At 47.3% G+C, this 18,619-nt stretch overlaps 1 protein-coding gene across 5 annotated transcripts in view; it reads right to left on the reverse strand.

The window, feature by feature from the left end:
* Positions 1-18,619, reverse strand: part of tmc5 (transmembrane channel like 5) — a 261,115-nt gene that overhangs the window by 188,685 nt on the left and 53,811 nt on the right. For 3 of the 5 annotated variants that reach the window (XM_087998078.1, XM_087998077.1, XM_087998074.1), the window contains exon 2: positions 15,804-15,974. In XM_087998078.1, coding sequence (XP_087854204.1) covers positions 15,804-15,880 — 77 coding nt within the window. In that variant the 5' untranslated portion in view covers positions 15,881-15,974. Of the gene's footprint in view, positions 1-15,803; positions 15,975-16,072; positions 16,128-16,189; positions 16,251-18,619 lie in introns of all 5 variants that reach the window. The other 2 variants (XM_087998075.1, XM_087998076.1) reach the window with 2 other exon arrangements.

Below are 18,619 nucleotides of genomic sequence, written 5' to 3' on the forward strand. Positions count from 1 at the left end.
GGCAGGTCTGTGAGAGTGTTGTCCTGAGCTGGGGTAGGTCTGTGAGAGTGTTGTCCTGAGCTGGGGTAGGTCTGAGAGAGTGTTGTCCTGAGCTGGGGTAGGTCTGTGAGAGTGTTGTCCTGAGCTGGGGCAGGTCTGTGAGAGTGTTGTCCTGAGCTGGGGCAGGTCTGTGAGAGTGTTGCCCTGAGCTGGGGCAGGTCTGTGAGGGTGTTGTCCTAAGCTGGGGTAGGTCTGTGAGAGTGTTGTCCTGAGCTGGGGCAGGTCTGTGACAGTGTTGTCCTGAGCTGTGGCAGGTCTGTGAGAGTGTTGCCCTGAGCTGGGGTAGGTTTGAGAGAGTGTTGTCCTGAGCTGGGGCAGGGCTGTGAGAGTGTTGTCCTGAGCTGGGGCAGGTCTGTGAGAGTGTTGTCCTGAGCTGGGGCAGGTCTGTGAGAGTGTTGTCCTGAGCTGGGGTAGGTCTGTGAGAGTGTTGTCCTGAGCTGTGGCAGGTCTGTGAGAGTGTTGTCCTGAGCTGGGGCAGGTCTGTGAGGGTGTTGTCCTGAGCTGGGGCAGGTCTGTGACAGTGTTGTCCTGAGCTGGGGCAGGTCTGTGAGAGTGTTGTCCTGAGCTGGGGCAGGTCTGTGAGAGTGTTGTCCTGAGCTGGGGCAGGTCTGTGAGAGTGTTGTCCTTAGCTGGGGCAGGTCTGTGAGAGTGTTGTCCTGAGCTGGGGCAGGTCTGTGAGAGTGTTGCCCTGAGCTGGGGCAGGTCTGTAACAGTGTTGTCCTGAGCTGGGGCAGGTCTGTGAGAGTGTTGTCCTGAGCTGGGGTAGGTCTGAGAGAGTGTTGTCCTGAGCTGGGGCAGGTCTGTGAGAGTGTTGTCCTGAGCTGGGGTAGGTCTGTGAAAGTGTTGTCCTGAGCTGGGGTAGGTCTGTGAGAGTGTTGTCCTGAGCTGGGGCAGGTCTGTGAGAGTGTTGTCCTGAGCTGGGGCAGGTCTGTGAGAGTGTTGTCCTAAGCTGGGGTAGGTCTGTGAGAGTGTTGTCCTGAGCTGGGGTAGGTCTGTGAGAGTGTTGTCCTGAGCTGGGGTAGGTCTGAGAGAGTGTTGTCCTGAGCTGGGGCAGGGCTGTGAGAGTGTTGCCCTGAGCTGGGGTAGGTCTGAGAGAGTGTTGTCCTGAGCTGGGGCAGGTCTGTGACAGTGTTGTCCTGAGCTGGGGTAGGTCTGTGAGAGTGTTGTCCTCAGCTGGGGTAGGTCTGAGAGAGTGTGGTCCTGAGCTGGGGCAGGGCTGTGAGAGTGTTGCCCTGAGCTGGGGTAGGTCTGAGAGAGTGTTGTCCTGAGCTGGGGCAGGTGTGTGAGAGTGTTGTCCTGAGCTGGGGCAGGTCTGTGACAGTGTTGTCCTGAGCTGGGGTAGGTCTGTGAGAGTGTTGTCCTGAGCTGGGGTAGGTCTGTGAGAGTGTTGTCCTGAGCTGGGGTAGGTCTGAGAGAGTGTTGTCCTGAGCTGGGGTCGGTCTGAGAGAGTGTTGTCCTGAGCTGGGGTAGGTCTGTGAGAGTGTTGCCCTGAGCTGGGGCAGGTCTCTGAGAGTGTTGTCCTGAGCTGGGGTAGGTCTGTGAGAGTGTTGTCCTGAGCTGGGGTCGGTCTGTGAGAGTGTTGTCCTGAGCTGGGGTAGGTCTGTGACAGTGTTGTCCTGAGCTGGGGCAGGTCTGTGAGAGTGTTGTCCTGAGCTGGGGCAGGTCTCTGAGAGTGTTGTCCTGAGCTGGGTTAGGTCTGTGAGAGTGTTGTCCTGAGCTGGGGTCGGTCTGTGAGAGTGTTGTCCTGAGCTGGGGCAGGTCTGTGAGAGTGTTGTCCTGAGCTGGGGTAGGTCTGTGAGAGTGTTGCCCTGAGCTGGGGCAGGTCTCTGAGAGTGTTGTCCTGAGCTGGGTTAGGTCTGTGAGAGTGTTGTCCTGAGCTGGGGTCGGTCTGTGAGAGTGTTGTCCTGAGCTGGGGTAGGTCTGTGAGAGTGTTGTCCTGAGCTGGGGTAGGTCTGTGAGAGTGTTGTCCTGAGCTGGGGTAGGTCTGAGAGAGTGTTGTCCTGAGCTGGGGCAGGGCTGTGAGAGTGTTGCCCTGAGCTGGGGTAGGTCTGAGAGAGTGTTGTCCTGAGCTGGGGCAGGTCTGTGAGAGTGTTGTCCTGAGCTGGGGTAGGTCTGTGAGAGTGTTGTCCTGAGCTGGGGTAGGTCTGAGAGAGTGTTGTCCTGAGCTGGGGCAGGTCTGTGACAGTGTTGTCCTGAGCTGGGGTAGGTCTGTGAGAGTGTTGTCCTGAGCCGGGGGAGGTCTGTGAGAGTGTTGTCCTGAGCTGGGGCAGGTCTGTGAGAGTGTTGTCCTGAGCTGGGGTAGGTCTGAGAGAGTGTTGTCCTGAGCTGGGGTAGGTCTGTGAGAGTGTTGTCCTGAGCTGGGGTAGGTCTGAGAGAGTGTTGTCCTGAGCTGGGGCAGGTCTGTGAGAGTGTTGTCCTGAGCTGGGGCAGGTCTGAGAGAGTGTTGTCCTGAGCTGGGGCAGGTCTGTGAGAGTGTTGCCCTGAGCTGGGGTAGGTCTGTGAGAGTGTTGCCCTGAGCTGGGGCAGGTCTGTGAGAGTGTTGTCCTGAGCTGGGGCAGGTCTGTGAGAGTGTTGTCCTGAGCTGGGGTAGGTCTGTGAGAGTGTTGTCCTGAGCTGGGGTAGGTCTGAGAGAGTGTTGTCCTGAGCTGGGGTCGGTCTGAGAGAGTGTTGTCCTGAGCTGGGGCAGGTCTGTGAGAGTGTTGTCCTGAGCTGGGGTAGGTCTGTGAGAGTGTTGTCCTGAGCTGGGGTAGGTCTGTGAGAGTGTTGCCCTGAGCTGGGGCAGGTCTGTGAGAGTGTTGCCCTGAGCTGGGGCAGGTCTGAGAGAGTGTTGTCCTGAGCTGGGGCAGGTCTGTGAGAGTGTTGCCCTGAGCTGGGGCAGGTCTGTGAGAGTGTTGTCCTGAGCTGGGGCAGGTCTGTGAGAGTGTTGTCCTGAGCTGGGGTAGGTCTGTGAGAGTGTTGTCCTGAGCTGGGGCAGGTCTGTGAGAGTGTTGTCCTGAGCTGGGGTAGGTCTGTGAGAGTGTTGTCCTGAGCTGGGGTAGGTCTGTGAGAGTGTTGTCCTGAGCTGGGGCAGGTCTGTGAGAGTGTTGCCCTGAGCTGGGGTAGGTCTGTGAGAGTGTTGTCCTGAGCTGGGGTAGGTCTGAGAGAGTGTTGTCCTGAGCTGGGGTAGGTCTGTGAGAGTGTTGTCCTGAGCTGGGGTAGGTCTGTGAGAGTGTTGTCCTGAGCTGGGGCAGGTCTGTGACAGTGTTGTCCTGAGCTGGGGTAGGTCTGTGAGAGTGTTGTCCTGAGCTGGGGCAGGTCTGTGACAGTGTTGTCCTGAGCTGGGGTAGGTCTGTGAGAGTGTTGTCCTGAGCTGGGGTAGGTCTGTGAGAGTGTTGTCCTGAGCTGGGGTAGGTCTGTGAGAGTGTTGTCCTGAGCTGGGGTAGGTCTGTGAGAGTGTTGTCCTGAGCTGGGGTAGGTCTGTGAGAGTGTTGTCCTGAGCTGGGGCAGGTCTGTGAGAGTGTTGTCCTGAGCTGGGGTAGGTCTGTGAGAGTGTTGTCCTGAGCTGGGGTAGGTCTGTGAGAGTGTTGTCCTGAGCTGGGGTAGGTCTGTGAGAGTGTTGTCCTGAGCTGGGGTAGGTCTGTGAGAGTGTTGTCCTGAGCTGGGGCAGGTCTGAGGGAGTGTTGTCCTGAGCTGGGGTAGGTCTGTGAGAGTGTTGCCCTGAGCTGGGGTAGGGCTGATTGCACGGAATGATGTAGCGGCGCATGGCTGCAAGCCTGGAGCGCAGGATCCGGAGGGTGGGCTGTTTTTTTTTCCTGAAGAAGGGCTTATGCCCGAAACGTCGATTCTCCTGCTCCTTGGATGCTGCCTGACCTGCTGCGCTTTTCCAGCAACACATTTTCAGCTAAAAATCACACAACACCAGGTTATAGTTGAACAGATTTAATTGGAAGCACTAGCTTTCAGAGCGACGCTCCTTCATCAGGTGATTGTGGAGGATACAATTGTAAGACACAGAACTTATAGCAAAAGTTTACAGTGAGATATAACTGAAATTATGCATTGAAAAATATCTTGATTGTCTGTTGAGTTTTTCATCTGTTCAAATACCATGATAGTTTCACTTCTTTCATGTGTAAATCACAAAAAGTTTTTTAAAAAGTTGCATTCTCAGGTTAGCTGTTAACAATGGTGATAGCTAGACAATATGTTGAATGTAAAAACAATGACAGCAGATGCTGGAAACCAGATTCTGGATCAGTGGTGCTGGAAGAGCACAGCAATTCAGGCAGCATCCGAGGACACTATAGTAACTATAGGCCGGTGAGTCTCACTTCTGTTGTGGGCAAAGTCTTAGAGAGAATTGTAAGGGATAGGATTTATGCACATCTGGATAGGAATAATGTGATCAAGGATAGTCAGCATGGTTTTGTGAAGGGCAGGTCGTGCCTCACAAACCTTATTGAATTCTTTGAAAAGGTGACGAAGGAGGTTGATGAGGGGAAAGCGGTAGATGTGGTATATATGGATTTTAGTAAGGCGTTTGATAAGGTTCCCCATGGTAGGCTACTGCAGAAAATACGGAGATATGGCATTGAGGGTGAGTTGGAGGTTTGGATTAGGAATTGGCTGGATGGAAGAAGACAGAGGGTAGTAGTTGATGGCAAAGTTTCTTCATGGAGTGCCGTCACTAGCGGTGTTCCGCAAGGATCTGTTTTGGGACCATTGCTGTTTGTCATTTTTATAAATGACCTGGAAGAGGGGTTAGAAGGTTGGGTGAGCAAGTTTGCGGATGATACGAAAGTCGGAGGAGTTGTTGACAGTGAGGAAGGATGTGGCAGGTTACAGCAGGATATAGAGAAGCTGCAGAGCTGGGCAGAAAGGTGGCAAATGGAATTCAATGTAGCTAAGTGTGAGGTGATTCACTTTGGGAAGAATAACAAAAAGATGGGGTACTGGGCTAATGGTCGGATACTTGGTAGTGTGGATGAGCAGAGGGATCTTGGTGTCCATGTACACAGATCTCTGAAAGTTGCCACCCAGGTAAATAGTGCGGTGAGGAAGGCATATGGCGTACTGGCTTTTATTGGTAGAGGAATTGAGTTCCGGAGTCCTGAGGTCATGATGCAGTTGTATAAGACTCTGGTGCGGCCGCATCTGGAATATTGTGTGCAGTTTTGGTCGCCATACTATAGGAAGGATGTGGAAGCACTGGAACAGGTGCAGAGGAGGTTTACCAGGATGTTGCCTGGTATGGAAGGAAGATCGTATGAGGAAAGACTGAGACACTTGGGGCTGTTTTCATTAGAGAAAAGAAGGTTTAGGGGTGACTTGATTGAGGTGTACAAGATGATTAGGGGGTTAGATAGGGTTGACAGTGTGAACCTTTTCCCGCGTATGGAGTCGGGTATTACAAGGGGGCATAGCTTTAAATTAAGGGGGGGTAGATATAGGACTGAAGTTAGGGGTAGGTTCTTCACTCAGCGAGTCGTGAGTTCATGGAATGCCCTGCCAGTAGCAGTGGTGGACTCTCCCTCTTTATGGGCATTTAAGCGGGCATTGGATAGGTATATGGAGGATAGTGGGTTAGTATAGGTTAGGTGGGCTTGGATCGGCGCAACATCGAGGGCCAAAGGGCCTGTACTGCGCTGTATTCTTCTATGTTCTATGACAGGCAAAATCGACGTTTCGGGCAAAAGCCCTTCATCAGGAAAGAAGGTGTTAGCCCCCTGTGTTCTCTGTCTATGCCATGATGTTTCGACTGATTCTAATCTGAAAAGTGAGATAACAGAGTTTTACATGAATTCATGCAGTTTTTGAGCAAAGTACAATGTAACTCTGCAAGTACAAATTCACCCCACAAAATATATGTGTGCATGTGGGTCTGTGTGTCTGTTGGTGTGTGTGTGTGTGTGTCTGTCTGTCTGGGTTGGGGGGTTGTGAGTGTGAGAGAGAGTGTATATGTGTGTGTATGTGAGCGTAGAGTGTCTTAAGTCTGTGAGGAGGTGCATTTGTGAGTGTGGGAGTGTGTGTAGGAGTGTGTGTGTCTGTGTCTGGGGTGGGGGATGTGAGTGTCTGTGAGAGAGAGTGTATATATGTGTGCGTGAGTGTAGAGTGGTCTAAGTCTCTGAGAGGATGCATGTGTGAGTGTGGGAGTGTGTGTATGAGTGTCTGTGTGCAGGTCTGTGTAGATGTGGATGAACGAAACAAGCAAAACCATGTGCAGAAGGTAGAGGTGAGGAGGAAATTTAGGGCGAAGCAGTGAGGATGAAAAGAAGCTGGAAGTGCAAGGAGTGTATGTGTGTGTGTGTGTGTGTGTGTGTGTGTGTGTGTATGTGGGTGTATAGTGCAATGGTGATCACCTGTAATGTGACATGAACCCAAGATCCTGGTTGAGGCCCTCCCTATGGGTACCGAACTTAGCTATCAGCCTCTGCTCGGCCACTTTCCTCTGCTGCCTGTCCCGAAGTCCACCTTGGAGGATGGTCACCCGATGGTCTGAGGCTGAATGTCCTGGACCACTAAAGTGTTCCCCAACTGGGAGGGAACCCTCCTGTCTGTTGATTGTTGTGCGGCGCCCATTCATCCGTTGCCGTAGCCTTTGCTCAGTTTTCCTCAAAAAGTTTTGTGATTTACACATGAAGGAAGTGAAACTATCATGGTATTCGAACAGATGAAAGACTCAACAGACAATCAAGGTATTTTTCAATGCATAATTTCAGTTACATCACACTGTAAACTTTTGCTATAAATTCTGTGCCTTAGAATTTTGTCCTCCACAATCATCGGATGAAGGGGTGTCGCTCTTAAAGCTAGTGCTTCCAATTAAACTTGTTGGACTATAACCTGGTGTTGTGTGATTTTTAACTAAGTCCATGGAGATAGCAAAAGCACAAATCATGTCCTTGCACTTACAGTTTCTTTTCATCCTCACTGCTTCGCCCTAAATTTCCTCCTCACCCCCACCTCCTGCACATGATCTTGCTTGTTTGGTTCATCCTCAGCTTTACCTGATTTCTTACCCTTGCCTCTTCCCTTCCTCCCACCTTCAGGTTCCCTACCTACATGCCCGCCTAATGGCACTCTTGCGGCTTTCAAACTTATTTCCCAATGGTCAGTAACACAAAGCCAGGAGCAAAAATACTCTCCTACATAGGACCCACCCTTCGACACCCTATAACATTTGTAGCATGTGATCAAAGCTCTAGGGGGTGGCTGCGTCCAGAGTTGGAATCCCTAAGTTGCAGCCACTAAATGCAATGTGAAAAAACAATGAAGTTATCAGGAAGCTGATATGTTAACAAGTGGTAAGATAAACAACAGAATGAGAGACAAAGGTCGAACTTAAATTGTACCTTTGACATCATAGAAGTTTACAGCAGAAGATCAAACATTTAAATGTAAAACAGCAATTTAGCTTTTAATGCAGCCTCACACAACTGTGTCACAATAGGCTGTTTACTTTTTTAACATCAACTTCCTTATTTGCCTGTGTCTCTCTCTGTTAGTCGTGGCTACAGATAAAATCATCATAGTGCCAGAGGGCCAAAGTGCTCCTCTCTCAAGTGAGTGAGAAAGAAAGAAAGAAAGGGAGATATCGGGCAGCAGGGTAACCTGCGAGTCACCAGGTCTCAGGCAAGGGGTGGGTTTGAGAAAGTGGGACATTCACAGTAACCTCAGCCTGTGCAGGAATTGAACCCATGCTGTTGGTGTCATTCTGCATCACAAACATGCAACTGAGCTAATTGATCCCCATTGCAATGTGCCATATAAAGGGGTGAGGATAGAATCATTTCCTTTGCCTGAAACTACTGAAATACAGAATATTTTCCTAACAACACAAGGCAGTGTTTCTAATCGCTCACATCAGGGAATATTTTTTTATATGGAAGGTGATGGCCTCGTGGTGTTATTACTGGACTATTAATTAAGAAACTCAGCAAATGTCCTGGGGATCCGGTTTGAAACCTGCCATGGCACTTGGTTCAATAAAAAATAAATCTGGAATTAAGATTCTACTGATGACCATGAAATCACTGTCGATCCTCGAAACAAAACCATCTGGTTCACTAATGTCCTTTCGGGAAGGAAACTGCCACTTGCCTAAATGTGTCTCCAGACCCACAGCAACTTTCAAGTGCCCTCTTTGGCCTAGCAAGCCACTCAGTTGGATCAATTGCTACAAAGTCTCAAAGAAATACATAGAAGGTGTTGTTGGTAAGTTTGTAGATGACACCAAAATTGGAGGTGTAGTGGACAGCGAAGAGGGTTACCTCAGATTACAACAGGATCTGGACCAGATGGGCCAATGGGCTGAGGAGTGGCAGATGGAGTTTAATTCAGATAAATGCGAGGTGATGCATTTTGGGAAAGCAAATCTTAGCAGAATTTATACACTTAATGGTAAGATCCTGGGGAGTGTTCTGAACAAAGAGACCTTGGAGTGAAGGTTCATAACTCCTTGAAAGTGGAGTCTCACGGAGATAAAATCATGAAGAAGGTGTTTGGCGTGCTTTTCTTTATTGGTCAGAGCATTGAGTATAAGAATTGGGAGGTCATGTTGTGGCTGTACAGGATGTTGGTTAGGCCACTTTTGGAATATTGTGTGAAATTCTGGTCTCCTTGAAGGATGTTGTGAAACTTGAAAGGATTCAGAAAAGACTTACAAGGATGTTGCCAGGGTTGAAGGATTTGAGAGGGAGAGGCTGAACAGGCTGGGGTTGTTTTCCCTGGAGCGTTGAAGGCTGAGGGGTGACCTTATAGAGGTTTATTAAATCATGAGGGGCATGGATAGGATAAATGGATAAGGTCTTTTCCCTGGAGTCGGGGAGCCCAGAACTAGAGGGCATAGGTTTAGGGTGAGAGGGGAAAGATATAAAAGGGACCTAGGGGCAACTTTTTCATGCAGAGGGTGGTACGTGTATGGAATGAGCTGCCAGAGGATGTGGTGGAGGCTGGTACAATTGCAACATTTAAAGGGCATCTGGATGGGTATATGAATAGGAAGGGTTTGGAGGATATGGGCCAAGTGTTGGCAAATGGGACTAGATTGGATTGGGATACCTGGTTGGCATGGACAAGTTGGACCGAAGGGTCTCTTTCCGTGCTGTACATCTCTTTGACTCTAAATGGAACTGGCATTGACCTAGGTAGCGGAAAAGACAACAGCAAAAACAGCCCTGTCGATCCTCACTAACATCTAGGAGCTAGTGCCAAAATTGGGAGAGCTGTCTTACGGACTAGAGTTGAAAAATATGTCACTGGAAAAGCACAGCAGGTCAGGCAGCATCTGAGGAGCAGGAGAATCGATGTTTCAGGCATAAGCCCTTCATCAGGATTGTGAGGAGGTGGCGTGGTGAGAAAGGGGGCTGAAAGATAAATAAGAGGGTGGGGTAGGGGGAGGCAGCTGGGAAGGCGATTGGTAAGTTCAGATTGGGTTGATGGTGATAGGTCAGTGGGAAGGATAGAGCAGATAGGTGGGTAGGAAGATGGACAGGTAGGACAGTTCAAGAGGGTGGTGCTGAGTTCTGAGATGAGGTGGGGGGAGGGGAGATGAGGAAACTGGTGAAGTCGACGTTGACGTTGTGTGGTTGAAAGTGGAAGATGAGGCATTCTTCCTCCAGGTGTCAGGTGGCTTGGATTTGGTGATGGAGCAGGTCTCGGACTTGCATGTCCTTGGCAGAGCGGGAGGAGGGGGTTGAAGTGTTCAGCCACAGGGTGGTGAGGTTGTTTGGTGTGTGTGGGTCCCAGATATGTTCCCTGAAACGTTCCCATTCCTGATGATTGTATGCCCAAAATGTCGACTCTACTGCTCCTCGGATGCTGCCTGACCTGCTGCGCTGTTCCAATGCTACTTCTTGACTCTGATCTGCAGCATCTGCAGTCCTCTGTCTCACAGACTAGTCAAGCAACAGCCTGACATCATCTGTAAGGTATGATTCCATAAGTATGACTATATCCCAGTGACCACCATCACCATCCCTGGATATGTCCTGTCTCACCGGCAGAACAGGCCCAGCAGAGGTGGTGGCACAGTGGGATACAATCCAGAGAGAGCTGCCTGGGAGTCCCTAACATTGACTCTGGACCCCATGAAGTCTCATGGCTCCAGGTTAAACATGGGGGGCAAGGAAACCTCCTGCTGATACTGATCTCCCTCAGCAGATGAATCAGTACTCCTCCCTGTTGAACAATATTTACAGGAAGCATTGAGGATGGCAAGGACACAAAATGTACTCTGGGTGGGGGATTTCAATGTCCACCACCAAGAATGGCTCAGCAGCAGAATGACTGATCGAGCTGGTCGGGTCCTAAAGGACATAGCTGCTATACTGGGTCTGCGGCAGGTGGTGAGGGAACCAACAAGAGGGAAAAACATACCAGACCTCATCCTTACCAATCTGCCAGCTGCAGATGCATCACTACATGACAGTATGAGTAAGAGTGACCATCGAACAGTCCTTGAGGAGACATTACAGTCTTGGGTCAAACATGGGCAAAGGAGCTGAATTCCAGAAGGGAGGAGAAAGTGCCAGCCCTTGACATCAAGGCTGCACTCGACCGAGTGTGGCATCAAGGAGCCCGAACAAAGCTGGAATCAATGGGTATCGGGGGAAAACTCTCCGCTGGTTGCAGTCATACAGGAAGATGGTTGCAGTTGTTAGACGGTCAGTCATCTCGGCTCCAGGACATGTCTGCAGGAGTTCCTCAGGGTAGTGTCCTAGGCCTGACCATCTTCAGCTGCTTCATCAATGACCTTCTCTCCATCATAAGGTCAGAAGTGGGGATTTTCGCTGATGATTACATAATATTCAGCACCATTCGCAATTCCTCAGGTACTGAAGCAGTCCATAATCAAATGCAACAGAATCTGGACAATACCCAGGCTTGGGCTGACAAGTGGCATGCAGATGCCAAATATTGATCATCTCCAATAAGAGATAATTTAACCAATGTCCCTTGACATTCAATGGTGTTACCGCTACTGAATCCCCCACTATCAACATCCTTGGGGGCTGTTATTGACCACCATCTCAACTGGATTTGCCACAGTGGATAAAAGAGCAGGTCAAAAGCTTGGAATACTGAAGTAACTCACCTCCTGACTCCCCAAAGCCTGACCACCACCTACAAGGGACAGGTCAGGAGTGTGATGGGATACTGTCCACTTGCCTGGATGGGAGCAGCCCCAACAACACTCAGGAAGCTTCACACCATCTAGGAAAAAGCAGCTCCCATTTGATTGGAACCATATCCACAAACATCCATTCTCTCCACCAGCGATGCTCAGTAGCAGCAGTGTGTACAAGATGCACTGTAGGAACTCATCAAAATCCTCAGACAGAACCTTCCAAACCCACAACCACTTCCATCTAGAAGGACAAGGGCAGCAGATACATGGGGACACTACCCCCTGCAAGTTCCCCTCCAAGCCACTCACCATCCTGACTTGGAAATATATCGCCGTTCCTTCAGTGTTGCTGGGTCAAAATCCTGGAATTCCCTCCCTAAGGGCATTGTGGGTCTACCTACATGGACTGCAGCGGTTCAAGAAGGCAGCTCACCCCCATCTTCTCAAGGGGCAATTAGGGACAGGTAATAAATGCTGGCCAACCAGAGATGCCCACGCCCCAAAATGAATTTTAAAAAATGTTATGGGGAAAAGGCAAGAAAGTGGAGCTGAGGATTATCAGATCATTCACAATCTCATTGAAAGGTGGAGTATACTTGATGGGCCAAATGGCCCACTTCTGTTCCTACATCTTATATTAAAACAGTAATAATCAAAACATGTAAACTCAACCACGTCCTGGTTTACAAGTTATTCAGGTAATTGGTCGTTCTTTCCAGTAATAAATCCACTACAATCCTGGTGTTATTGGATGAATTCCAGAGGTAACAATATTGTACTGACACATTCCTGCAGACACTCCACTTTGAGAAGATTTATCCAACTATTTTTCCAGAAAGTAGCAGCTCTTTTGGAACAAATACAATTGGAAGAATTTGACTGATGCCTTGGATTCCTGTACCATTCTGAAACTACATTCCTTAATTCAAAACAACTGGTTTCTATTGAATTGTAACGAGATAAAGAGACATACTGTTGACAAATTGGTTATTATGCTAATTTCTTAGTCAGCTTTGACTTTGGCTATTAAATGAATTTATGATCTTATTATGCAAATTATATATGACCTAAAATGTCCTCGTTTTATGGGACGAACATGCTTCAGCCACCTCCTTTAATTCCAAGTAAATGTAGTAATGACAAGTTCTGCCCAGCAATGAAACAATGTGACTTGGTTGCTATGGGAAAAAGGGTGCCAGCATGACCCTCACTGAAACTCAAGTGCCAGCTTTAATACACTTGATGCAAAGGGAGAAGATATTGTTCTTGTTAATTGCAGATTTTCTGAGTCAGAGACCCTGGACAAAAAGCACGTGTCCAGGAGAAAGTGAAAAAGGTCAAATGACATTGGAAACTGCTCCCCCATTAGATGGGAACAACTGGAGGCAGCTTAACCTGAGGTCACGGAGAGGTTGAGTTGAAGGGTCCTTCATTTCCACACTCAGTCAGTGTGGGAATTGAGCCCATGCTTTTGGTATCACTCTGCACGGCCAGCCCGCAGCCAGAGAGTCATACAGCATGGAAACAGAGCCTTCAGTCAAACTCGTCCATGCCAACCAACTTTCCCAAACTAGTCCCACTTGACTGTCTTTGGCCCATATCCCCAGAGTCATAGAGATGTACAGTACGGAAACAGACTGTTCAGTCCAACCTGTCCATGTTGACCAGATATCCCAAACCAATCCAGTCCCACCTGCCAGCACCTGGCCCATTCATATACCCATCCACAAGCCTTTTAAATGTTACATTGTACTAGCCTCCACCTCTTCCACTGGCAGCTCATTCCATACACATACCACCCCCTGTGTGGAAAGGTTGCCCCTTAGGTCTCTTTTATATTTTTCCCCGACCCCAGGGAAAAGACTTTGTCTATTTATCCTATCTAGACCCCTCATAATTTTGTAAACGTCTATAAGGTCACCCCTCAGCCTCCGACACTCCAGGGAAAACAGCCCCAGCCTGTTCAAACTCTCCCTATAGCGCAAATCCTCCAACCCTGGCAACATCCTTGTAAATCTTTTCTGAGCCCTTTCAAGTTTCACAACATCTTTCCGATAGGAAGGAGACCAGAATTGCATGCAATATTCCAACAGTGGCCTAACCAATATCCTGTACAGCTGCAACATGACCTCCCAACTCCTGTACTCAATACTCTGACCAATAAAGGAAAGCATTCTTCACTATCCTATCTACCTGCGACTCCACTTTCAAGGAGCTATGAACCTGCACTCCAAAGTCTCCTTGTTCAGCAACACTCCACAGGAACTTACCATTGAGCGTATAAGTCCTGCTAAGATTTGCTTTCCCAAAATGCAGCACCTCACATTTATCTAAATTAAAATCCATCTGCCACTCCTCAGCCCATTGGCCCATCTGGTCCAGATCCTGTTGTAATCTGAGGTAACCCTCTTCGCTGTCCACCACACCTCCAATTTTGGTGTCATCTGCAAACTTACTAACTATACCTCTTGTGCTCACATCCAAATCATTTACATAAAGTAATGGACCCAGCATCGATCCTTGAGGCACTCCACTGGTCACAGGCCTCCAGTCTGAAAAACTACCCTCCACCACCACCCTCTATCTTCTACCTTCGAGCCAGCTCTATATCCAATTGGCTGGTTCTCCCTGTATTCCCTGAGATCTAACCTTGCTAACCAGTCTCCCATGAAGAACCTTGCCGAACGCCTTACTGAAGTCCATATAGATCACATCTACTGCTCTGCCCTCGTCAATCCTCGTTGTTACTTCTTCAAAAAAATTCAATCAAGTTTGTGAGACATGATTTCCCACACACAAAGCCATGTTGACTATCCTTAATCAGTCCTTGCCTTTCCAAATACATGTCTATCCTATTCCTCAGGATTCCCTCCAACAACTTGCCCACAACTGAGGTCAGGCTCACTGGTCTATAGTTCCCTGGCTTGTTCGTACCACCCTTCTTAAACAGTGGCACCACGTTTGCCAACCTCCAGTCTTCCAGTACCTAACCTGTGACTATCGATGATACAAATATCTCAGCAAGAGACCCAGTAATCAATTCTCTAGCTTCCCACAGAGTTCTAGGGTACATCTGATCCGGTCTTGGGGATTTATCCACCTTTACCCGTTTCAAGACATCCAGCACTTCCTCCTCTGTAATATGGACGTTTTTCAAGATATCGCCATCTATTTCTCTACATTCTATATCTTCCATGTCCTTTTCCACCGTAAATACTGATGCAAAGTACTCGTTCAGTATCACCCCCATTTTCTGCGGCTCCACACAAAGACCGCCTTGCTAATCTTTGAGGGGTCCTATTCTCTCCCGAGTTACCTTCTTGTCCTTAAACGTATTTATAAAAACCCTTTGGATTCTCCTTAACTCTATTTCCCAATGCTATCTCATGTCCCCGTTTTGCCCTCCTGATTTCCCCTTAAGTATACTCCTACTTCCTTTATACTCTTCTAAGGATTAACTCGATCTATCCTGTCTATACCTTACATATGCTTCCTTCTTTTTCTTAACCAAACCCTCAATTTCTTTAATCATTCCCTATATCTACCAGCCTTTCCTTTCACCCTGACGGGAATATGCTTTCTCTGGATTCTCCTTATTTCTGAAGGCTTCCCATTTTCCAGCCGTCCCTTTACTCTTGGCATCTCTATGAATACTGAAGTGTTGCAACACTGATTAGTCAATACTTTAATAATTACTTCTGAGTTTTTTTCTGGACAGCAATATTTTCCAACTTACATTAACTCTGGTACATTGAAACTCCATGGAAATTGAAAGTGCCAAATTTCCATTTATTTTATAGACATATAAGGCAGGTTTTAATTTCTGGGTTTGATTTTCAATGATGCAAGATGACTTAAAAATGAACTGAAAATAATAATCTATTACACAGAACAGCTTTATTCTGCCTCCTATTTTAAGGAACGTCCTGAACATTCTGGCTACTTCCGCTTTCTGAGCAATTTATTGAAAGGCTGTCGAGTAACAGATGGCTGAAACCAGGAAAATAACAAAGGACAGGTGAATAATGTATTGTGACAGTATTAGATTACTTACAGTGTGGAATCAGGCCCTTCGGCCCAACAAGTCCACACTAACCCTCCAAAGAGCAACCCACTCCCCTACACCTAATGCTATGGGCGACTTAGCATGGCCAATTCACACAACTTGCACATTTTTGGACTGTGGGAGGAAACCGGAACAAACCCACGCAGATACGGGGAGAATGTGCAAACTCCACACAGAGTCACCTGAGGGGGGAGTTGACCCCGGGTCTCTGGCGATGTGAGGCAGCAGTGCTAACCACTGTGCCACCGTGTCACCCTAAAGTTCTCTTCTGATGCTTGTAAATCTCCCAAATGTACTATTTTCTCTGATATTAAAGATGCTATTTGAGTTGTTTTATTGATGATATTCTTTATTCCAGAAACACTCAAACAAAATGATTTGACTCAGGAGGAGTTTTCTTTTTTTAAACACAGAAATAATTGATAGTTAAATGAAGTGATTAACCTTTTTTACAAGTATCTGATAAAATTACACCCTGATCATGCACATGAATTACTCCTCTAATTTAACCCATTTGAAGACGACTCACTAGTAATAATAGAACAGTGCTAGATACATCTAAATTTGGAGTGAATCTCATCTTTGTCCTACCTTCTGTCCATTTCCAGTGTTTCTGAGTGGTGATATGCATAGTTTGCAAATCCTTCTCTTCCCTCTTTGTGGTTCATGATGCCAAATGTATTTTCTTTCCTTGAAAAGCTGCTTGCTTTCCTTCGTTTCAGCCAGTGCCAAAACTTGAGCCTCCTGACATGTTACTCAACCCTAAAAACAAACACAATTTAAGCACACAAAACACTGACAACCATTACAAACAAATTAATATTTTAAAGATTTTTTTGCTGAAATGAGATTGTTCACACCTAATGCTAAAACCCTATGTTGGCAGTACAGTATGTTCTGTTCATGCTGCAGCCTCTACAATGGGGAAAAATAATAGTTTCTGTAAAATTAAATACTGCATTCACAGGGAAAATTACCAGAACGTGACCTTTTCTCTGATGTTGAGAATACCAGGAAAATTCAGAACCTCTGACGGAGCTGGAGAGAGAAAAAGAAGAGTCATCTCGGGCTTAAAACATCTAAGATTTGGAGATGCCGGTGTTGGACTGGGGTGGACAAAGTTAAAAATCACACAACACCAGGTTATAGTCCAACAGGTTTCATTGGAAGCACTAGCTTTTGGAGCGACGCTCCTTCATCCACCTGACAACCATCTGATGAAGGAGCAGCGCTCCGAAAGCTAGTGCTTCCAAATAAATCAGTTGGACTATAACCTGATGTTGTGTGATTTTTGACTTAAAACATCTACCTTGTTTTCTCTTCAGAGCTGCTGCTAGACCTGCTGAGTTTCTCCAGAAATTTTCCAGATCTCCAGTATCACAGTAATTTGCATTTATTTCTCTATGTCCATTGCATTTTAAACCAATAACATCAACAAACTTTTAAAACTAATACTTTATTTGTAAATTACTTTCATATAATGCAAAGCATTTTTGAAATGTTCCCTCCAGCTCTGAGGTCACGACCCAGAGGAACTCCTTCAGAATGTTCTTTAACTGAGGTGATTGACCTCCAACAACCACAACCATCTGTCCTTGTGCCAGGTATGACTCCAACCAGTGAACAGCTTTCCTGTTAACTACAGTGCTGCCTTCATGCCAAGGGCAGTCACTCTCACCGCACCTCTGGATTCAGCTGTGCTGTTCATGTTTAGACCAAGGCTGTAAAGGCTCTTGTGGTAATATCCCTCCCTCCCTTTGAGCCATAAAGCCTGGATTTAAGTCCCACCTGTTTGTAATATCATCTCTGAACAGGTTAGTTAGAAACTGGCAAAGAGGTTACAAACAAGTGATTCCTTGCAATCAAACTGACCGTAAGTGAGCATGTTATTGCTGAGTTAAGTACCACTTGATGGGACTATTGATGACACCTTGCATTACTTTACTCATGAGAGGAAACTGATGGGGTGGTATGTGGCCAGGTTGGATTTAAAAACATAGAAAATGAGAGCAGGCCGAGAACATTCATCCCTTTCAGCCCGCCTTGCTGAATATGATCATCTAACATAGTACCCTGTTCCCAATGTCTCCCCATATCCTTTGATTACATTAGCCCTAAGAACTAAATCTAACACTTTCTTGAAAATATTCAATGTTTGGCCAAAACCACTTCCTGTGGTAGAGAGTTCCACAGGCTCACCACTCTCTGGGTGAAGAAATTTCTCCTCATCTCAGTCCTAAATGGCATAGCCCTTATCCTTAGTCTGTGACTAAGGTAGCTGCAGGTGGGGGGGTAATGGTGATAGTGATACCTATTGCCTTCCCAGCTACCTCACCCCCACCTCCTATTTATCTCTCAGCCCCCACTTTCCCACCTCCCCACACCCCACCCCCACATTCCTGAAGAAGGGCTTATGCCCGAAACCTCAATTCTCCCGCTCCTCAGATGCTGTCTGATCTGCTGTGCTTTTCCAGCACCACACTCTCGACTCTGACTCTCCAGCATCTGCAATCATCACTTTCTTCTGTAAGATATAGGAGCAGAATTAGGGGATTCTGCCTACTGAGTCTGCTCCACTATTTGGTCACGGATAATGGTTCTCAAGCCCATTCTCCCACCTTCTCTCATAACCCTTGATCTCCTTACTAATCAAGATAATAATCTGCCTTCCTGTTTCTACTACCTAAGTGGATTACCACACAGTTATCCACATTATACTGCACCTGCCATGCAGTTACCTCCTTACTCAACTTATTCAAATCATACTGAAGCTGTTCTGCATATTCCTCACAGTTCAGCCTTCCATCCAGCGTTATGTTGCCTATGAACTTGGATTTATTACATTTAGTTGCCTCATCTAAATCATACATAAGTGTCATGAATTTATCCTGTTGATTGTGGACAGGATATACCTGGGCAAATTTCCACATGGTCAGGTAGATACCAGTATTGTAACTGTACTGGAACAGTTTGGCTAAGAGCACAGTGAGTTCTGGAGCAGACATCTTCAGTACTATTCACAGAATATTATCAGGGCCCATAGCCTTTGCAGTATCCAGTACCTCCAGCTGTTTCTTGATATCCCGTGGAGTGAATTTAATTAGCTGAAGACTGGTATCTGTGATGCTGGGGATCTCAGGAGAAGGCTGAAACGGATTATCAATTCTGCACTTTTCATTAAAGAAGCTTGGAAATGCTTTGGCCTGTCTTTACACTGATGGGCCGGGCTCTCCCATCATTGTAGATGGGGATATTTGTGGAATCTCCTCCTGCCTTTAGTTGTTTAACTGCCCACCAAGGTTCACAAATGGATGTGGGAGGACTGTAAAGCTTCAGTATGTTGCTTGCAGCATCGTTTAGCTCCGTTTATCACACGTGGCTTCCATTGTCATGCTCAGTACTGAGTC

The sequence above is a fragment of the Chiloscyllium plagiosum genome, unplaced genomic scaffold (assembly GCF_037043375.1).
Source record: "Chiloscyllium plagiosum isolate Xiang-an unplaced genomic scaffold, Cpla_swu_hap1 HiC_scaffold_20, whole genome shotgun sequence".
Lineage (NCBI taxonomy): Eukaryota > Metazoa > Chordata > Chondrichthyes > Orectolobiformes > Hemiscylliidae > Chiloscyllium > Chiloscyllium plagiosum.